Genomic DNA, 24,882 nt, shown 5'->3' on the forward strand with positions numbered 1-24,882 from the left:
CTCTCTGAGCAAAAGCTCTAATCTGAATATAGTTATTCCAGGTCAAATCTGATCTGTTATCCTTCCAAAGATAATAGGCCTCCTGCTTCTCCGAAGAAGCACGTCCACAATCATCATTGAACCATGGTTTGTCCTTCATTCGGTACCTTAGCACATGAGAAGGAATATGCCTATTATTATTATGTTGACTAGATTCTCATTCAAAGAGACAATAGGATCACCACTGCAATACAACTTTGTCGTCATACCAGTCTTTGTTTCTAAGACCCAGGACCCACAAGTCCTGAACACCAGTCCAAGACCTTCTCCATCATATCCTGTCGAATCAGATAGTGGAATTAGTGGACCTTCAGATGTTCAAACTTGCAGTAAATGTTTTTTTAAGTTGAACAGGCTGTCATGAGTCTGTGTTCATAGTTTATATATGATATATCTATTTTAACGTTGTTACTGATCTTCAGATATTTTATATTTATTCATTGCTTCTCATAAATAGTTTATTTATTTCCTTATTTCCTTAACTCTCTAGACTAGTTTTCCCTATTGGAGCCCCTGTGTTTATAGTATTCTGCTTTTCCGACTAGAGTTGTACCTTAGCTAGTAGTAGCAATAATAATAATAATAATAATGATGATGATAATGATGATGTTAACAAAAAGATGCTTGGTGTTCTGTGAGTACCCTGCAATGCTGTTTGAAGATAATTTGATATCTCACTCTTGTGTTGTAGCCTTCTCGTAAACTCCAGTAGGAACAACAGAGAACTGTTCAGACTCCTTTTCTTCTGGATTTTGTGAGACTTCTTGCATTCAGATGCAACTTCAGTCAGAGCAGACCTCTGCTCTGCCAACGTTGAAATACTACCGCCAGAGAGCTATGGGGTCCTTTGACTGGCCAGACAGTACTACGTTGGATCCTTCTCTTTGGTTACGGTTCTTTCTCTTTGCCTACACATACGCCGAATAGTCTGGCCTATTCTTAACAGATTCTCCTCTGTCCTCACACACCTGACAACACTGAGGTTACTAAACAATTCTTCTTCGCTCTAGGGGTTAACTACTGCACTGTATTTGTTCTGTGGCTACTTTCCTCTTAGTAAGGGTAGAAGAGACTCTTTAGCTATGGTAAGCAGCTCTTCTAGGAGAAGGACACTCCAAAATCAAACCATTGTTCTCTAGTCTTGGGTAGTGCCATAGCCTCTGTACCGTGGTCTTCCACTGTCTTGGGTTAGAGTTCTCTTGCTTGAGGGTACAATCATGCACACTATTCTATTTAATTTCTCTTCCTTTTGTTTTGTTAAAGTTTTCATAGTTTATATAGGAAATATTTATTTTAATGTTACTCTTCTTAAAATATTTTATTTTTCCTTCTTTCCTTTCCTTACTGGGCTATTTTCCCTGTTGGGGCCCCTGGGCTTATAGCATTTTGCTTTTCCAGCTAGGGTTGTAGCTTAGCAAATAATAATAATAATAATAATAACTCTCAAGCTTATTCTAGTCAGCAGCCTTCTGGATTACCTGTCGTCGTACTTGAATCTGAAAGTTTCATCTGAGACCTTCAGACTATATTCACTTCTCTGTGCCTTAGTGATGTTGTCAGCATGTCCTTGGAGCCATTTCCTTTGTCCTGAGATTGCTGCTCAGTAGTCTTGTAACTTTCTCAGGTCTCTCACTGGACAAGTTTTCATCTCGTTTAAAGTAATATGTTTGGCATAAGCCTCATGGATAGATATAATGAATTGACTCTTTTACCTCTTATCTTGTTTCCCCAAGAGTATGCAGCAGCTACAACCAGTACACACGGTTTGGATGCCTTATACTGGTGAATTACTTGATGGAGTGCCTTTCTTCCAGATGTACCTATCCTCTACATTTTTTTTTTTTTTTTTTTGTACTTGTTTGACATTCATGACATCATTTCTTGGTTAAGGAAATAGTTTTTTTCCATCACCTTGTTCTGGCTTTCTTTTGAATATGTACTTTTGAGGCCCAAACAGCTTCTGCATCCATATATTGAGCTGTTAGGATATTATATATGCCACTCCTTTCTCGCGTATGGGAACTGGAAGGTTGACAGTTCTTGGGAAGAAAAAGAAGATTCCGTTTTACTTCTAGGGAACTCTCCCAGTAAAGAATAAGTATTATGTTAAAAGGAAAGAAAGTTGGTTTTTAAGTTACACTTGACTCCTCTCAGTCCTTTGGCCATAGGTTAAAAGTGGCTTGACTCAATCATGCAGGTAGGTGGGTTCTGTTATGTATTATTGTAATAATGTACTGTATTACTTCAAATGTCACGTGTATTGAGCGCAACATTGCATCATTTTGCATTGATAAAACATGTTATACATTGTACATAACTGAAATGATGTATTTTCATATTAGGGTTCAAGCATTTATTAATTACCTCAAAGATAGGATGTGATTCTTTTTACTTTTGTACTGCAGTAGGATTTAAGTCTTTTTAGAGCGATACCCTTATGTTTGGTCTAATGTTTTGGTTTTTGAGATTGTTTACGTGATGCTTGACACTCAGTTTGGAGTTGGTTGTCAGAAGCCCAGAGCCAAGAGTAATGTAGCCTCTTATTATACATTAAAGGGTTATGTATACACCTGCATTTGATTCAACATATCAACAATGAAAAATTGACGACGCAGATGGGATACCCCTGGATAATTACTAATAATTATTTACTCATTTACAGGTGAGTAATATGCTGAAATCACCAGAAGAAAATCAATCAACCTAAAAGGTTCTCCTCACCTAACTGCTGTCAACTATGTAATTACTTGATACTGATTACAGTAATGCCTCACAACATGAAATTAATTGGTTCCGTAGTGGCTTTCATCGCGTGATTTTTTAGTCTTGTGAGTCGCCTTTTACATGTAAATAGCCTAATTTGTTCTAGACCCTAATAAAAACACCACATTGAATTATTATAAAAAGTATACACACCACTAAACAGTACTAAACGTATGACAAGTACTTTATTTGGATCATTCAATAATATATTAACCGTTTGTAACCTGTAGAAGAAGTGGATAATTAGAGCAAACAATAAAAATACAGTAACAAAAATGTGGAACCTTACCTTTGTAAAATGTTAACAATTGGCAGAAAATGTAAATACTTAACTTTACAAAACGGATTTATAAATGACAGAAAACATTAACACCTAATTTTAGGAAACACATTTACAGTTGGCAGGAAATATTAACACTTAGCTATACGATAAACTAAAGATAACATTTTTTTTCATTTTTTTATTTTTTTTTTTTTTGTCTTTTTCTAATTTTATGTTCTTTTTTACATTACGTTTTGTAATTTCTAAATTTAATTACACTACGTATTCTCTTCATAACTGCCACTTTTCTTTCATTTTTTTATCAGCCGTTTGGTCTGCTTTTACCGAAGGCCTCTTTTTAAAATAATCGTCCAAAGAAGCTTGTTTCTGCCTGCTTCTTAAAATTTTCCTTTAATGACTCGGGCAAACTTCATTACAGTACTCAAGTGCACAACCTGTGAGAATTTTTTCTCGGTGTGTCTTTTCTATGAGAGCCACCATTATACCCTGCATAGGTGTGGTGGGTCGTATACGACCTGAGGTTAAAAAAAAAAAAAAACTTTTTTTTTTGCCATAATTTTTCATCTGTATTGGTTGTGAGTGATATCGAAATGCGAGACCTCAGTTCAGTGCACGCAGCATTCGGGTGAGGCACATTTGATCCCAGCTCTTTTCCTTTTGCTATTTCTGAGATACCCTCGGGTCGAGCTCGACCCATCAATACCTAATTAAGGTAAGTTGTGTAATATCAAATTTTTATATAATTATCGAATGTGCAGTAGTGTTAAGACGTATATAAAAAAGAATTGTTGTAAAGTTTTTTGTGAATGTCTTCTACCCCGTATGTTTTTATAAAATAACTTATAATTTCTCCTGTTTTTGTAGGTTTGTACCTTTCTGATAACTTAATTATGATCATTATTTTATTTTTTTTAATTGCAAAATAATCTATAAACTTCATTCTAGCCATAATAATATTTTTCTGCAAATCCTCGAACAATTATATAAGCAAATGACTCGCTGATATTGACATATCTTTCTTCATTTCAGGTAGCAGATTTGACCTTCCAAGGTAGTGTGGTTGGCGGCCATTTTGTGAGCATATCCGACACAAGCTGGTATAGCTCTATGTATTCTTCTTCTATATGAACTTTCTAATATTTTCATGCATAAATACCATGCTCAGCAATGGATATAAGGATTTTATTTATAAAAAAAAAAATCTAAACAGAAATTCAAAGAAAAAAAAAACGGATTTTGAGCGAAGCGAAAAATCTATTTTTGGATGAGATAGCCATGTCGTCCTGGTTCGCTCAAAATCTATTTTTGGGTGAGATAGCCATGTTGTCCTGATGGAAGGTTCCTTCAGTAGCTTCCTAAGGGTATATATGACTACAGTAGATATTCCCAGAGAATTAAACTAAGGTTTCACAGAATTCTAACTTCTGGCACGAGTACCCATAAGGTTTCCCTTTAGGATATCGTATAATAACAGGGGACATATGCTTGACATGCCACATAGCTATCTGCACCCCACATAGCGTTTATGCTTCGAGGGGGAAGAGTGGCAAGTTATGGGAGGAGCCGATACAAAGTTCTCCTCCTCCGTTACTGTTATGGTACTCGGCGACGTCAACATCCAGTTGCCATGTTGGCCGCCATCTTGGTTGACGCCGCCGTAGCGCGCCATTCTCATTCATTTCGGCGTTTATGCCAGCCTCCATGATACAATAAGATTGGGAGAGGGCTGTCAAGGCCGAATAGAGAACTAGGCCGGGTCCATCAGGACGACATGGTTATCTCACCCAAAAATAGATTTTTCGCTTCGCTCAAAATCCGTTTTTTGGGCTCAAGCCATGTCGTCCTGATGAAAGTGTACCAGAGAATTAATGTATCGTGGATTTTTCCCTTTTTGTAGTGCCTTTCGACTTCTAAACAATATTCCTTTGGTCTGATGACCACAGACACCTGTGACATATGCATTACATGTCACTTCAGATAAGCATATACCATGTTACTGCTTCCTGCGCCCCTGGCAGGGAAGACCTATTTGGACACAAGGAACATCTTGAAGTTACTTGATAGAGGAACTCACCTAGTCTCGGAGATACCTGCCAGTCCCAGGGCCAGATAGAAGAAGGTAAGTATACTCGTGTTGGAACAAGTTACCTTAGTCTAGATGAGTTTGCATCAAGAGAAACAGTATTATAACATTGTTCATAATAATAGGGTAAGAAAATTCTGTAACAGTTTTATTTCATGAGAGAGAGGGCAAAATGAGACGCACAGGCTAACCAAATTCTCTTTTATTCATTAAAGCAGAATTAGCATGAAATAAGCAAATTTTAAAATAAGCAATGCAATTGAAAGCATAGACTAAAGACATCAGAAGTGGGCGTGGAATCTGAAAAGGAAAAACTTGCCATTACACACATCAGTTCCAGAGTAACTATAAAGTCTTTCTAGAAAGTCTTATATACACTTCATGTTAAAACATGTGGCACATGTGGTTCTGTCTATTTTACTTCACCTTTGTAGAAGAACAGTCCTTAGTGTCACAAGGTGGCACTTAAAATCACTATGTTTTGCACTAGAGTCAACACAGGCACCCATGGAGTTAGAGTCCCAAATAACTCACTGTTCTACGCAGCACTAAGTAGCAGGTTTTAGCACACTACCTTCTGCTACCACGAAGCACTTCAACTCGTGCACCTGCTTCGCGTAGTGTTTGAAAAACACTCTTGAGGATTTCCAGCCCGTGAAAGAACGAAGACTCGAAGTCCATTGACTGGAAAAAATTCAGGGAAGACGCGACTTTCCTGGGATCATGACCTGCGGGTGTACTGTCAGGATCCGCTCTGCGAATAAAGTAGGTGATCTTCACCCTTAGTTGTTTGAGTGACAAATCAGACCCTGATGTTTCTCCTTTAAAGAGCTGTCCTCCACCAAAGTCTGAAGTTCTTCGAAGATAGACCTTTAGACTCTCCACTGGGCATAGAGAGACATCTTCCTTCAGGGGGCAGATTCTCCAGGGGCCCCACCGTTTGGTGGGAAGCGCGTTCTTGGCGAGAAACGTTGGGTCAGGAAAGAGGGTGAGTTCGCCTGTGTCGGCAAACTGTATCTGGCCCTCTTCTCTTGATAAAGCCACAATCTCACTGACTCGGGCTCCAGAGGCGAGAGCAAAAAGGAAAATAACTTTTTAATTCAAGTCTTTCAGAGGGCAAGACTCGTCGTCCAAACTTGAGGCAAATTGGAGCACTTTGTCGAGAGACCAGGAGATGGGTCTCGGTGGAGGTGCAGGACGGAGTCTAGCACATTCCTTTGGCAGCTTGTTAAAGATGTCGTCGGACAGGTCGATCTGGAAGGCATAGAGTAGTGGTCTTGTGAAGGCTGATTTGCAGGTAGAAATCATGTTGGCTGCCAAGCCCTGTCCATGAAGGTGAATAAAGGACAGAAAAAAAATCTATAGAGATTTCTGTAGGATTTTTAGCCTTGACGAAGGACACCCATTTCTTCCAGGAAGACTTGTATTGCCTTCTGGTAGATTTAGTTTTGTATTCCTCTAGGAAATCAAATCTTTTCTTCGAAATCCCATACCTCTTCTTAACGGCTAGGGAGAGAAAATCATGAGATGTAGGTCTCGAGTTTTCCTTGATGAAGCAAAGACAGTCAGGGGAATTATCTTGGATTGTAACTCCAGGATTAGAGGGAACCAGTTGTTCCCGGGCCACTTGGGTGCCACTAGGGATGCTGTTCCTTGGAAGGTTCTCAGCTTGGTGAGGACTTTCAGCAGAAGGTTGGGTGGAGGGAACAGGTAAATGTTGGACCATCTGTTCCACTCCAGGGACATGGCGTACACCGCTTCCGCTCTGGGGTCCTCGTATGGGGCCACGTAACGAGGAAGTTGTTTGTTCTTGCTCGTTGCGAAGAGGTCGATCTGCAGTTCCGGGACTTGGTGAAAGATGAAGGAGAATGAGTCTGTGTCTAGGGACCATTCTGACTCTATCAGGGTTGTCCTTGATAGAGCATCCGCCGTCACATTTCGGAATCCTTGTAGGTGAACTGCTGAGAGGTGCCATCTCTTCTTGTCTGCTAGGTGGAAGATGGGCAGTAACACTTGGTTGAGTTAAGGCAATCTTGAGCCCTGACGGTTGAGACATCTGATCATAACGGCGCTGTCCAGAGTTGGACGGATGTGGGATGAGGGGCTTGGAGACAGCCTCTTCAGAGAAAGAAGGACTGCCATGGCCTCCAAGAAGTTGATGTGGAATGTCTTGAATAGTGGAGACCATGTTCCTTGAACTTGTCGTTGAGGGGAGTGACACCCCCCCCCCCCCCATCCTTCTAGCGATGCATCCGTGTGGATAACGACCGACGGAGGCGGTGGTTAAAGGGGAACTGATCTTTTCAGGTTCTTTTCCTCCGACCTTGGCTTTATTATTATTATTATTATTATTACTATCCAAGCTACAACCCTAATTGGAAAAGCAAGATGCTATAAGCCCAGGGGCTCCAATAGGGAAAAATAGCCCAGTGAGGAAAGGAAATAAGGAAATAAATAACTGAAGAAAACAAATTAACAATAAATCATTCTAAAAAAAGTAATGTCAAAAGAGATATATCATATATAAACTATTAACAACGTCAACAACAAAAATGTCATATATAAACTATAAAAAGACTCATGTCCGGCTGGTCAACAAAAAAGCATTTGCTCCAACTTTGAACTTTTGAAGTTCTACTGATTCAACAACCCGATTAGGAAGATCATTCCACAACTTGGTAACAGCTGGAATAAAACTTCTAGAGTACTGCGTAGTATTGAGTCTTATGATGGAGAAGGCCTGGCTATTAGAATTAACTGCCTGCCTAGTATTACGAACAGGATAGAATTGTCCAGGGAGATCTGAATGTAAAGGATGGTCAGAGTTATGAAAAATCTTATGCAACATGCATAATGAACTAATTGATCGACGGTGCCAGAGATTAATATCTAGATCAGGAATAAGAAATTTAATAGACCGTAAGTTTCTGTCCAACAAATTAAGATGAGAATCAGCAGCTGAAGACCAGACCGGAGAACAATACTCAAAACAAGGTAGAATAAAAGAATTAAAACACTTCTTCAGAATAGATTGATCACCGAATATCTTAAAAGACTTTCTCAATAAGCCAATTTTTTGTGCAATTGAAGAAGACACAGACCTTATATGTTTCTCAAAAGTAAATTTGCTGTCAAGAATCACGCCTAAAATTTTGAAAGAGTCATACAAATTTAAAGAAACATTATCAATACTGAGATCCGGATGTTGAGGAGCCACCGTCCTTGACCTACTTACAATCATACTTTGAGTTTTGTTAGGATTCAACTTCATACCCCATAATTTGCACCATGCACTAATTTTAGCTAAATCTCTATTAAGGGATTCACCAACCCCAGATCTACATTCAGGGGATGGAATTGATGCAAAGAGAGTAGCATCATCTGCATATGCAACAAGCTTATTTTCTAGGCCAAACCACATGTCATGTGTATATAGTATGAAAAGTAATGAGCCAAGAACACTACCCTGTGGAACACCGGATATCACATTCCTATACTCACTATGGTGCCCATCAACAACAACTCTTTGAGATCTACTACTTAAAAAATCAATAATAATGCTAAGAAACGACCCACCCACTCCCAACTGTTTCAGTTTGAAAACAAGGGCCTCATGATTAACACGGTCAAAGGCAGCACTAAAATCAAGGCCAATCATACGAACTTCCCGACCACAATCAAGGGATTTCTGTACTGCATTGGAGATTGTAAGAAGGGCATCACATGCTCCAAGGCCTTTCCGAAAACCAAATTGCAAACTAGGGAATAGATGATTACCTTCAGCAAACCTATTAAGACGTTTTGCCAGAAGACGTTCAAAAACTTTAGATAATATGGGAGTTATGGAAATTGGGCGGTAATCAGTGGGACTTGAGCTACCACAAACTCATTTACATAGAGGAGTAACATTACCAATTCTCCAACAAGTGCTAAAAGCTCCTCTTCTTGCTAACTTGCGTAAAATAACAGATAACTTTGGAGCTAAGAAATCTGCTGTCTTTATAAAAAACAAAGGAAAAATACCATTAGGGTCTACACCTCCATAAGCATCAAGGTCCAACAACAGAGCTTTAATCTCACGAGATCGAAAAGCTAAACTAGTTAGTTTAGCCTCAGGAAAACAGGAATGAGGAAGTTCAAGTTTTTCATTACTCTGTTTACTGTCAAAAACATCAGCCAAAAGGGTTGCCTTTTCCTTTGGACAGTGAGTGACTGAGCCATCTGGTTTAAGTAAAGGAGGAACTGTTGCATCTACACCAAAGAGTGCAGATTTAAGGGTAGACCACCATTTATGTTCCTGAGTTGTACCAGAGAGGGTTTCTTTTATGATTAAATTGTACTCCTTTTCAGTTGAGGCATAAACTCTTTGAGCAAAAGCTCGAAGCTGAGTATAGTTGTTCCAGGTCAAATCTGATCTGTTACCCTTCCAAAGGTGATAGGCCTCCTGCTTCTCCAAATAAGCACGTCTACAATCATCATTGAACCACGGTTTGTCCTTCATTCGGTACCTTAGCACACGAGAAGGGATACGCCTATCAATTATGTTGACTAGATTCTCATTCAAAGGGACAACAGGATCTACACTATTATATAATTGTGACCAATTCAAGCACAAAAGATCATGCAAAATCCCATTCCAGTCTGCTTGGGATTTCATATAAATTTTACAAGAATATGATATATCAGGGACAGGCTGCTCAGTCTTCACTAATAATGAAATCAAGGCATGATCAGAAGTCCCGACTGGAGAACCAACCTTACTAGTTATAACGCCAGGGGAGTCAGTGTATATGAGGTCCAAGCAATTACCAGACCTGTGAGTAGCTTCATTTATGATTTGCTCACAGCCTGATTCTGAGGCAAAGTCTAAAGCTCTTAAGCCATGGCGATCGGTAGGAGTGAGCGAAGCCTGGTTGGTAGAGGTCTCTTGAGATCTCTTCGAGCGATGGATGCGTATCTCCTCCAGACTCCCGATGCGTCCTTTAGCTGTGCTCGTAGCACTGGGTCTGTTAATGAAGCGACTGGAGAGAGCCGAGCACCTGCTCCTGTTGACGTCTTGAAATCCGTTTGGATTTTAGGAGTCTCTTGACAGATCCTGCTATTTCCTTCCTTTTCTTCGGAGGGATGGAAAGATGGTGTGACTGAAGGTACCAATGGATTCCTAGCCATTGAAACTTCTGAGTTGGAGAAAGTCAAGACTTCTTGGTGTTGATTTTGAAACCCAGATGTTCCAGGAATTGGGTCACTTTTCTGGAAGCTTGCAAGCATTATCTGAGGATGCGGCCCATACCAGCCAATCGTCCATGTAAGCCATCACCGGGACGCCCTGTAGGCATGGCTGTTGGATGATCGTTTCTGCAAGCTTTGTGAAGATACTTGGAGCTATGTTGAGTCCGAAGGGCGTGGCTTTGAAAGCGTACTGCCTTCTTTGAAGCCTGAATCCTAGGTAGGAGGAAGCCTGGTGATTCATTGGAATGTGCCATTAGGCGTCCGCCAAGTCCATTGAGACTGTGAATGCCTTTTGGGGCAGTAAGGCTCTTATATGCTGAAGAGTTAGCATCTTGAATTTGTTGTTCACTATGAACTTGTTGAGGGGGGACAAGTCCAGAATGATTCTAAGTTTGTCGGGGTCCTTCTTGGGAACACAGAACAGTCTTCCCTGGAACCTAGTGGACTTTACCCTCTTGATCACCTTCTTGCTCACCTTCTTGCTCAAGAGTTCTTGGACGTATTCTTCCAGGAAGGCGGTGGAGTGTTGGAAGAATTGATGGAAGGTTGGAGGTGGTGTTACCCAACTCCACCCTAGTCCGTTCTTGATGATGCTGTGAGCCCAAGGATCGAAGGTCCAACGATCCTGGAAGAGGCGAAGTCTTCCTCCCACCGGAAGCATTTCATTGCTTCTAGTTTCCCGAGGGTTTGCCACCTCGGCCGCCTGCTCCCCTTCCTCCTCTCCCTCTGGATGGAGAGTCTCTGCCGGAGCCTCTACCTTTGGGACGAAAGGTAGTTGACTGTCTTTCGTAGGCAGGCGTGAAGACTGGTGACTGAGCCACCACCGGCTGAGGGACCAACTGTTGGGGCTGAGCCAACAACTGGGAAGTAGCGGGTGTGCCGGAAACTGGTGCTTAGCCTGTCGCTGCTGGGGCCTAGGCTTGTTTGATTTCTTCTTAGGTTGGGGGCCCTCATCCTGAGAAGATTTCCTCTTTCTTGACATACCCCACTTGAGAAGGTTCCGGTTCTCGGTGGCGGCTCTGTCTACGATCTCTTACACGAGATCGTTGGGGAAGAGGTCTTTCCCCCAAATGTTGGAGGAGATCAGTTTCCGGAGTTCGTGTTTGACGGTAGCGTCCGCAAACACGAATTCTCTACAGGCTCTCCGGGCCCTGATGAAGCTATAAAAGTCCTTCGTCAGGGTGGCGAAATGGGTCTTAGCTAAGACCATCTACATGTCTGGGGTCCGAGTGTCCCCGGCCATCGTCTCCAGTTGCACTTGGTGAGAAAGGGAGGCGGCCAGTCTCTCTTTCGTATCCAACTCCCGACGCAGAAGGTATTCGGAGAGCTTAGGGAGGTTCTCGTTAAACTGCCGTCCTGCGACGTCAGCCTCCAACTTTCCTACGGAGAAAGTTAACTGGATGTCCTTCCAGTTTTTGTCGTCGGGAGGGAGGGCAAGGGAGAGGGGCCTACATTCTTCCAATGGAGGGCAAGGTTTCCCTTCCTCCACTGCTTTCAACACTGCCAGCAAGGACTTTTCAGCAAAGAGGAAGACCATGGTGGCAGGAGCAAGAAAGGATGGGTGTTTCTTGCTAAGGGCCGGCACCTTGGAGTTGGTGTAGCCCTTGCTCTTAAGGCTGCCGGCCAGAAGAGATTGAGCCTTAGCATGGTCAAAACCTATGACCTCTCTAGGCTCGGTTTCCTCCTTGGAAGCAGGCTCGAACTTGAGACGTATGTAACAGTCCGGATAGGATTCAAAGCTAGGCCAAAACTCCACCTCTTCAAGGGGGACGGCGCCTAGCTTGTCATTGAAGAATATTCGTCCACTTGTAATTGTCATGTGCTCTGCATGCCTCCAGGGGTTGGTCACCGAGCAAGGGGGAAGATCCTTAACGTTGATCTTCTTGACCGTCTGCTTCGACAGACGGAGAATCTCCCTCTTGAGGTCCTTGTGTCCTTTGCGACACCTCTCATCCAGGAGGGCCACTAGGGCCTGGAGACTGTCCTGGTTTTCCACCAACGACGGAGTAGCAGTGGAAGAGGTAGAGGGAATCGGTTCCGTTACAGCAACGGAAGTAACAGAGGGGGCACGGGCAACTTCGCCCTCGGAGTCCGGAGCCTCCACATGCTCCTCCTTTTCTTGACCCTCAGCCATCAGGGTCCTTTTGGTGGTGTCCGACACTTCCGACATTCATTCCACCTCAGCTGGACGCAGGGGATCTCGGGTTTGGGGATGACAGCATCCGCAGATGCCTTTGGAAAGAGCAAAGCTCTCATCTTCTCACTCGGGAGATAGGGCTCCGTGGCGTTCGTTTGGAAACCACACACCCATTTGCGCTGTTTGTCTCGGGCAACGTCCCTGGCCTCCGCTGAAGGAGAGTCCTCAAATGCCTCATGGAGCAGGTCCTTGTAAACAGTGCAGACCTGCTGGTCCCAATACCGAAGAGTCCCTTTGGAGATGGAACAGCTGGCGTGGGTTCGGCACGCCAGGTGGCCGTAGAAGCCCGGGCGCCGAACGCTGCAGAAGGCGCTTTCACACCGGATATACTCCTCCTGTAAAAGAAAGGGGGACATGAGTCTGCGGAAGTCATGTATAATGACTTAAAGTAATCTTAGATTAGCATTAAAGTTACTTAACTTAATATAAGATTACTTTTCAAGTGTAAGCTTAGGATAGGTAAGCTGTTAAAGAAGCAGAAAATTTCCAGAATACTCTGTGCATCCCGCCCAGCCAATTGCCGTGACCCCACACCATAACTAATTCTAGGGGCTCTTAAAGAGCCTAAGAGATGGAAGGAATATCCATATTGGATTAAGCACAGCTTAGACTTCCTCTGGGGAATTAGTCATGGTAAAGGGGGGGGAACTGAATTCATTCAGTTTAGGAGAAAAAGGAGAGAAATGATTCCTCCCTATTCAGATAGGTCCCGGCAAGGGACTGTGCATGGATGCACAGAGTATGCTGGAAAATTTTACTGCACAACTATACACCATAGTTTTCTGTCTAGGGTATGTACTATACCATAGATGTACTGGCTATCATATATAGCTATACAATAGTCACTTCCGGCACAAGGCCGGCAGGGAAGAGGTGACAGTCCACTGAAGTAATATGATTAGGTGGCGCCGGCAGCGTGGCGGGTTGCCATAAGCGCCCCGGGCGCCAGCGAATCTCCATCGAGGGGGGAACTCCTCCCTGTCATCAGTCTATGTGGCAGAGAGAGTAGGAACCTCAGGATGATGGCAGATCGCCGGCATGTCGGCAAGCAGCCTGCGAAGGTATTCCAGCACTGACGTCAATCAATGAGACAGAGTGGATACCAGGTTACACTGACAGCTGTTGCCGGCAGGGTAGCGGCAGTGGACCGGCACTGATAGATAGAGAGAAAGGGTAGGAGAAGAGGGAGGGAAGGGCAGCTTGTTACCCAGACCTCGTCTTCCTCCGGAAGGAGTGTTCAAAAGAAAGAGAGAGGGAGGCAATCTTTCATCCAGCCTCAACAGAGCCGGCAGTCGGCTAGAATTGCGGATGGCGACCCAAGGGAGGACCGAAGAACACTCTAACATAGGGAGGTTTTCCGCCGGCAGACCTATTTGCCTAGGCTATCCCATAGTTCGACTATATGCGGAAAGCGTAGCGGCTCGGACTAACCAACGAAGGGACCAAGCCGAACCCACAACCCGCCGGCACGCGGTGGAGTTGTAGGACGGCGGATAGGGGTGTGATGGCTAGGCCAACACTAAAGGACTGAGGGGGGGAGGGGCGAGGGTCCTGAGAGGGAGCATGGGGGAAAGTGTAGCGTTCGCCAACACTCCAGGGGGGGGGGGGGTTCTGTTCCAGAACCAGCACTATCCCAGGTGTAGGAGAATTCATTCTCCAGCCTAGGGTAGGTTAGTTCGGAGAAGGTACAGCACTAGTGTACTGTCCTAAACTATAAAGAAACAGAATCTCCTGGCCTGCCTAACTTAGGCTAGGGAAGCGAGTCCCAAACCAGGGAAGGCAGGTGTAGGACAAGTCGCTAGGCCACAGGGAGGAAGGGTCGTAACCCTACCAAGTGTGGACTAGGGGAAGGGCAGAGCCCCCCCACCTTCGCCGACCAGCAGAGCCCAAAAGGAGAGTTCATTCACCTAGAGGGGGAGCTGGGGGCGAATAACTGGTACTCTGAGGTTCTGTCCCAAACTCAAAGCTCATGTGCTATGGTTAGGAGTCGGGAAAGAAAATCCTAGCCTAACCCTACCCGAATACGATTCGAGGTAAGGAGGGCTAGGATGTAGCCTAGACTACCACAGAGGGAGAGATTACCTTGGATAAGGTAACTGGGGAGGTTAGGAAGTATACAACAGCCCTACGTTAGGTTAGGGGCAAGGGAGTCGACTACCAAGATCTCCGAAACCCTTTGTATACTTCCTCGAAGGCGAAAACATATGTGCAATCACTGAATCTTATATGTATAAATGCCTAAAATCTTCATTTCATAAATTAACACTAGGAACACTTATTATATCATGCATGAGAGTAAACAAAAACCGCTTAGGCTATCGAGCCTAGGGGGTAGGCTAGTACATTAGCATACGAATCGGCTACCTACGCTCACCAAAAATGGATACTACTGTATCGGCATAATATAACTAATTCCTAGCAATGAAGACTAAATAACTCTGGCTGATATTTAGTTATGAGACCGGGCAAGGGTGTTCTGGCTAACAAAATAAAGCATGCGAGGCGAACAACAGCGTCTGACATGACGCCTCCTGTCAAGGCACTGCTCCGCCACAAAATACGGTATTTTAAGGTAAAAAGGCGTTACTTTATGGCTAGAGCTTATTTATACAATACAAGAATATGGTACTCAACTTTCCAGAAGAAGGCGAGGCTGAAGATTACGACATACTGGATCACTTAGCGAAAAACTGGGAAAAGCACCTTGTTATAAACGCTACGTGTAAAGGAATGAGAATGGCGCGCTACGGCAGCGTCAGCCAAGATGGCGGCCAACATGGCGACCGGATGTTGATGTCGCCGAGTACCATAACAGTAACGGAGGAGGAGAACTTTGTAACGGCTCCTCCCATAACTTGCCACTCTTTCCCCTCGAAGCGTAAATGCTATGTGGGGTGCAGATAGCTATGTGGCATGTCAAGCATACGTCCCCTGTTAATTATACGATATCCTAAAGGGAAACCTTATGGGTACTCGCGCCAGAAGTTAGAATTCTGTGAAACCTTTAGTTTAATTCTCTGGGAATATCTACTGTAGTCATATATACCCTTAGGAAGCTACTGAAAGAACCTTCCATCAGGACAACATGGCTTGAGCCCCCCAAAAATTCTAATTTTTGTAACACTAAATAATATCCAAGTGTAGATTCTTTTGCACATTTTAGTTGTACGATGATAATACAATATCCTGTGAAAATTTCAGCCACTATGTCATTTACCTCCCCCCCCCCAAAATTTTGAAAAGAGGATAGATTATTTAGCCAAAAACATATACTTTTTTTCTCATTTCAGGAAACGTTCCCTTGTGGTTCCTCCCCCCCCCCCCTCCCCTTGGATCTCAGAAAATGGTGCTCAATTATCGTAGAATAAGTGCTTAGAATAGTTTTGGCTTATTTCCATATTTAGATTTTAAGTGAATTGTTTTGTAAAGTAATTTTTTTTTATACTTTTTATTTTATTTGTAATAAATATTTATTTTAGATTTAGCTTTCATTTCCTTTTTCTTGAAAAATAGAATATTCTTTGAAGTTTTTTTAATAATAAAAGGCTGTGAATTGCTTAGAATTAATTTTTTATGAATTTTCTGGTGACCTCGGGTCGAGGTCGACCCAACGATACCTAATTAAGGTGGTCAAATAATGATACCTATACAGGATTAAAGTACCCATTTAGACCTCCTAAATTTCTGTCGTTGTCAGTGGGTCATTCCCCCCCCCCCTCCCCCGCTGTACTCTTCCTGAATGACGTTCACTCGCATGGCCTCCAACTCCTTCGGGTCATCAGTTGTAAGTTTCCCTTGGTGCTCCTCAATAAGCTCATCAATGTCGGCCACATCTACTTCCAGACCCCTGAACTTCCCGAGATGTAACTATCTCGGCAACTTCAGATTGAGCAACAAGATCAGGATTGTCAACATTTTCAGAATCGGCTTGAGCTTCGTCTGCCGTTTGGTCTGCGTGGAAGCCCTCAAAATCTTATCAGGCCGCAGCTTTTTCCACACACAGTTCAAGGTGTGCCTCAAAACTTCCTTACAAGCTTTATTAATGATTTTGAGGTATACTGTATGACAATATTAAGGATGAGTTTTGTGCTCTCAATGATTTTGAAACATCTCTTGAAGAGTTATTTTGTATAAGGCTTCTTATAATTTGAAAACACTTGCTGGTCCATGGACTGGAGGAGAGGGTGGTGTTCAGTGGAAGATAGAGAACCTTGATGAACGAATATTCTGCTACGATATCTTCCTCGAGGGCAGGAGGATAAGCAGGGGCATTGTCCAGCACCAGCAGGCATTTCATAGGGAGGTGCTTCTCTTCCAAATACTTTTTCACAATCCGGCCGAACAAACATTTATCTACTCAATGAGCAATTGTCTTGTTACCCAGGGTTTTCCTTTAGCCCTCCACAACAGGTGAAGATTTTCCTTAGTGACTTTGTGGGTCTTGAAGGCTCGAGGGGTATCGAAGTGATACACCAGCAAGCGTTTCACCTTGCAATCCCCATTGGAATTTTTTCCAAAAAACCCAATCTTGTCGCAATTGAGGACTTGCTGGGGACTATAGCCTTCCCAGGCAGTCAACTTGTCGAACGTCTTAACAAAGGCTTTGGCCGCTTTTGAGTCCGAGCTTGCAGCCTCTCCACGACGCACCAACAAATTAATGCCTAAGCGTCTCTTAAATTTTTCAAACCACCCACGAGAAGCCTTGAACTCTAGGTGTGCCTGCTTCTATGTTCCTGCATCGGCTTTGGCCTGACCATGCACAAGATCACCGAAAATGGAACCGGCTTTCTGCCAGATTATCGCTTCAGTAATAGTGTCGCCAGCCATTTATTTGTCCTTTATCAAGACAAGCACCAGTTTCTCCATCTCATCGTGGGCGTGGCTCCTCTTGCTGGAGAAAACAGTCACGCCCTTGGAAGGTGGTACTGCTTTGATATCTTCCATCTGCTTCAGGATCGTTCCTATCATAGACGGATTTCGGCCATATTCCTTCGCAATCACACTTAACTGCCTGCCAGCCTCGTATTTCCTGATTATTTTCATCTTCATCTCCATGGAAAGTATCATCCTCTTCTTTCTGTGGATATCAGCGACTTTCCTGGGACCCATGGCAAATAATGTAACGTAGTATCACACACGATACAGTACAATTGTTACGAAAGCGAAATCATAAACATTAAGTTAATGCGTACGATACCACTGCCGAAACGAAAAGATATAGGAATGCAAATGCATAGATGCATGATGGGATACAGTGTAGTACATGCTGACCAATATGAGAGCAGGGTCTTATGGTGGTAACTAGCATCTGAGTAGGGAGATAACCAATGGGAGCGCGGGAGGAGGGTAGTGAGTTCATGGGCCGGCGGCGCGTGAATTTTTAAATCTGTCTCGGACACGGTCAGGCTCTCACACCGTACCTCCTTTCGTTGGCCGAAACATTTTTCGTGAAGCGAGTCGTAAAACTCTTCACATCTCGTTTCGCAGAATGAATATTTCGTAAGGAGATTCTTTCGTGTCGAGAGGTTTAAGTGTGTATGGTAGTTCTATCTTCTGCTGAATTTATCTCCTATTTAAAGGACTCAGATTTATAGTGAGGAAATGTACAAATTACTTTTATTATTGCAGTAGTCTCTCTGTAGTTTTTATCATGAAAATTGTACAGAATTGATAATGAAATATAAAATGTATAATAATTTAGTCCATTTTAATTTTAATTTGCACATTTAAAGTGATTCGATTGTCCCTCACTTAATTGGTGATTTCTTACTGATCACAGATCTGCAAGCGCCCGAATGGCCAGTGCCATAGAACGAGCAGCTCAGCGTGTTCGAGGTGAACGTGCAAGTGGCAATGGTGGAGAAGCTGAAAAAACAGTACCCCAAGCAGCTGTCAAGCAGTGTTATAAAGGACATCGTAATGCAAGGTTTTCATAAGCTCGTGTTTTCCAAAAAAAAAATTTAATGCCATGCATATAAAGTTTATTTTCTTGTATACTAAGAAGGTTTTTAAGATTATTAATAATTTGATCTTTTAATGGTTACTTTTCAGAACTATGATTAAAGAAGCTTGCTTTTGGGGAGATACTCATGTAATGTCAGGATCTGATTGTGGACGTGTATTTGTATGGGAACGAAAATCTGGAAGACTTGTAATGTTGTGGGAAGCAGATCGTCATGTTGTTAACTGTTTACAGCCACATCCAACTCTGCCAGTTCTTGCTACGTCTGGCATTGATTATGATCTTAAACTTTGGGCTCCAATCTGTGAAGAGTCCCGTTTTGATGAAGAAAGAGCATTAGAGGTACATGTCCATTGTTATCTGTATTTTTATGACATGGTAAGTGTAGTAACCCTTATAGATCACTTATGATATTCAAATGAATTATTTAATTACAGTATTTTTTTAAAGGTAGGCCATCATTTTCTTGAATAATTCAGTATACACTTTTAAAAGTTTTCTTTAAAAGAGTACTGATATTAATATGCACCTCATATATGTACTGCATGGCCTATGTATATAGAAAATATATAAAGAACCAGCAACTTCCAAATATTGGATTTTCCGAATGAACCGTAGGGAGCTGTCAGTGGTGTGGGGGAATATGCTGAGAATACAGGCCTATTTTGATCTTGTTATTTAGTTGAGACTCGGAAGTATGTTTATTACTGCTTTAACAGGAGACTTGATATGAGTAATGTTTACCCTAGCATGTCAAATGGGATATTAGTTTTGATCAAAGGCATTGGTTGGAGACGGGACATAAAGAAAAATATTGTATGTTAAATCTAATGGGAAACTGATTTTGATCAAAGTTTTTAAAATGATACTATTAAAAGAGTACGAAGAAGAGTGATACCTTAAAGTCATGGAAGGAAAATTTATGGTGAACATTATTCTGCATCATTAGAAGAGAACTGCCTTTAGTTAAAATTCTAGTATAGGGTTCCTTACATTATCAAATTTTTCCATTGCACTGCAGTCATTTAAAAGTGTTTTTTAGTATCTTTTTTTTCTTATTTTATCTCATCCTGCAATCATTTCAGAGTTGAATACAATGAATAGCTCCATATTTGGGCCTAAACTTTGTGAAATCTGTAGAGAAAATTCTTTGCCATTATATTCTGGACATTCCTACTTGTCTTCATCCAGATAGATCTACAGTACTTCCACATTCATTATTATCTGAATACCGATCTCTCGTCATCATGTGATAAATTTCCCAGAATCTAGGTAGGCCTACCCTGTTTCTCTGCAAATTTTCCATTTGCAATATAAAAATCCTAGCATGCCCAGACATTAATTTGAGGATTTTGTAGTTAATCATTTTCAAAATTTCTTCCATTTTCTTTTATGTACTTACGTCTTTTCAAAGAGTACAGTCTTAATCCATATGATATAAGTTGTTCTATTTTGTAGTGGGATACTGCCACTGTATTTACCCGTTGTTCCTCAGTTTATTTCACATTAATTCAAACTGTTATTATACTCTTAATGTCCTTTCATTATTAGTTATGCAATACAGCAAATTGTCAAGGTATAAAGAAATATTCTGCTTCCTTTATGGCCTCCACTTTTACTGTATGGTTTTCGACCTTGCTTTCTTCCTTGTTAGCTCTGAAAAGTTTCAAGCATAAAAATCACTTATTTCTTCTACATTCTTCATCCTGAGCATCCCTTGTTATATTATTTAGCATGTGATAAAGTATAATGTTCATCTTTGCACTACTGCCAAAGCAACAACACAGCCATACTCTTTGAGTACACTTTTTAAACTTTTTACTTAGTCATTTTCCGATCGAAATAGGCTTAGTTGTGCTATGGTGGATTTCAGTTCTCTTTTCTCTATTTCAATCTCTCATGCACTGATAACATCAGATTATTTCAATGAACCTCCCCCAATTTTCATATTGCTCTCTCTGGAAGCTCAGGTTTATGACTTATACCCCTAAAACTGAAAAAAAAAAACTAAATTCCCATTTACTAGAGGTTTATGGCAATAATCGATGGCTTGAGCAAGCCATACTGTCTATGTCTTCAATCTCTATGTGTTGTTAGCTTGCTGACAAGCCCATAACTCCAGGTTGTTTATATTTAGGGATTTTTGTGGTTTTAAATGTCTTCTGGATTTATTAGTAAATACTGTATAGATGGTTAAGGGAATTATTTCTGGGTGATCATGATATGCATTTTCTTTGTATCTCATGTTGGGGACAGTACTGTATTGGGATTTAGATAACAGTTGTGAGGAGTCTGAAGCCCCCACCTTTCCTCTTGTGGAAAAATAAGTTTCTATTGGTTGCAGACCAAATTAAAAGTTTTAAGCACAAAAGGTAATTTCCTTTTAGTTCATAAGAAAATACAGAGTAGACTAGACTAATTGATTATAGCAGGAATGATGTCAATAATAACACTCCAGAACAAAACTCCATTACAGCTCTTAACAAATCAAGTTTTGGTAGGGATGAGCTTCAAGAGCTCTTAACTTCTTTAGCTTTTTTTGTAAATCTGAAACGGCTAATTACTCTTCGATTAAAGGCAGTAATGTTGAACTAACCTGCCCTATTTCAAAACCTAATTGGACTTATATAGCCAGGTGTACTGATTTTAATGTTCCATTCAGTAAGGGTATTGGTGGTGCACTACACATTACAGATTCAAGATCCTCTCATAAACCCTCAAAGGGTCTAGGCAGATTTGTCTGAAACAATTTGTCTAAAAGGTAATTTATCAAAAACAATTCGTCTGAAACATTTTTTCTAAAATAATTTGTCTAAAGCAGTGCTTCCCAAACTTTTTTTTTCTTTCTTTTTTTTTTTTTTTTTTTGGCAGAACCCTTTGACATTGTTTTGAAAATAGTTGAATCCTTAATATAAATTGAAACTTACTCTGTTGAAAAATTAATTTATTTTAAACAAACTTACATTTTACTCAAAATAGTTGTAAATAATTTCCTTGAACATACTAGCCTATACTGAAAAATTAATTTATTCTAAACAAACATACCTTTTACTCAAAGTAGTAAGCTGTACTTAATTTTCTTAAACATACTATATTGAAAAATTCATTAATTTAGAAAAAAATATACTTTTCACTCAGAATAGTAAGTTATACATAATTTCCTTAAAAGTACTATGCTGAAATATTAGTTTATTTTAAACAAATATAATTTTACACAAAATACTAAGTTGTTCATAATTTCCTCAAACATACTAAGCTGAAATATTAATTTATTTAAAACAAACATATTTTTTTAATCAAAATAGTAATTTCTACATAATTACCTTAAACATACTATGCTGAAAAATTATTTTATCTCAGACATAAAGACTTTTACTCAAAATATTAAATTCAACATAATTTCCTCAAACGTACTATACTAAAAAAATTGTTAATTTTAAACAAACGTACTAGTACTGAAAATAGTAAATTTTACACAATTTCCTTAAACATACTATACTGAATATAAATTTATTTTCAACAATCATACTTTTATTCAAAATTGTAAGTTTTACATAATTTTCCTATACAAACTATGCTGGAAGATTGATTTATTGTAAACAAATGTACTTTTACGCAAAATGGTAAGTTTTACATAATTTCCTTAAAGTTACTATCGTCATCATCTCCTACGCCTATTGACGCAAAGGGCTTCGGTTAGATTTTGCCAGTCGACTCTATCTTGAGCTTTAAATTGAATACTTCCACATTCTTCATCTAATTCACGCTTCATAGTCCTCAGACATGTAGGCCTAGGTCTTCCAACTCTTGTAGTGCCTTGTGGAGCCCAACTGAACCTTTGATGAACTAATCTCTCTTGGGGAGTGCAAAGAGCATGCCCAAACCATCTCCATCTACCCCTCATCATGATCTCATCAACATATTATTATTATTATTATTATTAATTGCTAAGCTACAACCTTAGTTGGAAAAGCAGAATGCTATAAGGCCAGGGGCTCCAACAGGGAAAGGAAAGGAAACAAGGAAAGATTAAATATTTTTAAGGGAAGTAACATTAAAATAAATATCCTGTATAAACTATAAAACTTTAACAAAACAATGGGAAGAGAAATTAGATAGAATAGTGTGCTTGAGTGTACCCTTAAGCAAGAGAACTCTAACCCATGACAGTGGAAGACCATGGTACAGAGGCTATCGCACTTCCCAAGACTAGAGAACATTTGTTTGATTTTGGTGTGTCCTCCTAGAAGAGCTGCTTGCCATATCTAAAGAGTCTCTTCTACCCTTACCCAGAAGAAAGTAGCCACTAAACAATTACAGTGATGTAGTTAACCCCTTGGGTGAAGAAGAATTGTTTGGTAATATCAGGTTGTCAAGTGTATAAGGACAGAGGAGAAGCTGTAAAGAATAAGCCAAACTATTCAGTGGATGTGTAGGCAAAGGGAAAATGAACCGTAACTAGAGAGAAGAATCCAATGTAGTACTGTCTGGCAAGTCAAAGGACCCCATAACTCTCTATTGGTGGTATCTCAATGGGTGGCTGGTGCCCTGGCCAACTTAATACCTGAGTAATCTCTCTTATAATTTAATTTCTAATCCTGTCCTGCTATTTAACTTCGAATATCCTTCTTAGGGTTTTGTTCTCAAATTTACTAAATCTATTGTAGATTGTTTCATTGTCCATAGAGTAACACCCATCTCACTAAACATATGTAGGCTGATTTTTATATGTAATTTCAGGCCATTTGATTTCCAAATTTTACGTAATCTAGCCATTGTCTGATTTGCTTTTTTCAATCTTTCACTAAACTCTAATTCTAAAGGCACTGTATTGGAGATCATAGTTCCTAAATACGTAAATGATTCTACCTCATTAATACTTTCTCCTTCCAACGATATGTTATCTCCCATTGCATACTCCATTCTCATCTTTACTTTGATGGCTGCTTTTCCAGTCCCATACAGCAGGAGATCCCCACTCTCTACAGGACCTCCGCTGTCGTTTTACATTGTTTGTTCAGAGTATTTATCGTTTCAGATCACGTATTGTTCATTTACTGTTAAATCGTCACTGTTGTTAGACTGTTTAAATATGAAAGTCTTCAGTTTCCTCTTGAAAGTTTTAATGGTTGGTAGTAGGTTGGCCTGGGCACCAACTGCCCATTGAGATACTACCGCTAGAGAGTTATGGGGTCCTTTGACTGGCCAGACAGTACTACATAGGACCCTTCTCTCTGGTTACGGTTCTTTCCCTTTGCCTACAAAGACACCGAATAGTCTGGCCTATTCTTTACAGATTCTCCTCTGTCCGCATACACCTGACAACACTGAGATTGCCAAAATATTCGTCTTCACCCAAGGGGTTAACTACTGCACTGTAATTGTTCAGTGGCTACTTTCCTCTTGGTAAGGGTAGAAGAGACTCTTCAGCTATGGTAAGCAGCTCTTCTAGGAGAAGGACACTCCAAAATCAAACCATTGTTCTCTAGTCTTGGGCAGTGCCATAACATCTGTACCATGGTCTTCCACTGTCTTTGGTTAGAGTTCTCGTGCTTGAGGGTACACTCGGGCACACTTCTATCTAGTTTCCCTTCCCCTTGGTTTGTTAAAGTTTTTTTTATAGTTTTTATAGGAAATATTTTTTTTAATGTTACTATACTTAAAATATTTTACTTTTCTTTATTTCCTTTCCTCACTGGGCTATTTTCCCTGTTGGGGCCCCTGGGCTTATAGCATCCTGCTTTTTCAACTAGGGTTGTAGCTTAGCATTTAATGATAATAATAATAATAATGTCTTCAATCATTCGAATGTTGCGGAGGAGTTTATTATATAGTCTCGGGGCCACATATTTAAATGCTCTGGAGCCCAAAGTGGACATAAATCTAGGTTCCAACAGTTTGAAGCCATCTGTAACTGTTCTCGCGTCGACACGATTTGTTGGCTGCGCAATATGTAGCAATTCTCTTAGGTGTTTTGGACGACCGGTTCTGATGACTTGGTGAGTTATTGTACATATTTTAAATTCAATTCTCGCTTTAATCAGCAGCCAGTGTAAATCAATTAGTATAGGGGTGATCCTTTCTCTAGGTGGAACACCTTTTATACCTTTTGCTCCTCTGTTTGTTTATTATGTTTTATAATTTCTCAAGTTCCAATTTTGGTAAATTGTAATAGATTGAGTTTCAGTAGTCAATCCTGATAATAACACAGTTTATCACAAGTTTCTTAACAGAATTTTCATCCAGATACTTTTTTATAAACGAAATATTTCTTAGATGATAACGAGCAGTTTTTATTACATTATTTATTTGGGCCTTTAGAGACA

The 24,882-nt window shown here is 40.7% G+C and overlaps 1 protein-coding gene across 2 annotated transcripts in view; it reads left to right on the forward strand.

The window, feature by feature from the left end:
• Positions 1-24,882, forward strand: part of LOC137641375 (DDB1- and CUL4-associated factor 6-like) — an 861,079-nt gene that overhangs the window by 640,252 nt on the left and 195,945 nt on the right. For both annotated transcript variants that reach the window (XM_068373879.1, XM_068373880.1), the window contains 2 exons: positions 18,374-18,520; positions 18,646-18,898. In XM_068373879.1, the coding sequence (XP_068229980.1) occupies positions 18,374-18,520; positions 18,646-18,898 (400 nt within the window). The remainder of the gene's footprint in view (positions 1-18,373; positions 18,521-18,645; positions 18,899-24,882) is intronic.

This window comes from Palaemon carinicauda, chromosome 5 (genome assembly GCF_036898095.1).
Source record: "Palaemon carinicauda isolate YSFRI2023 chromosome 5, ASM3689809v2, whole genome shotgun sequence".
Classification (NCBI taxonomy): Eukaryota; Metazoa; Arthropoda; class Malacostraca; order Decapoda; family Palaemonidae; genus Palaemon; species Palaemon carinicauda.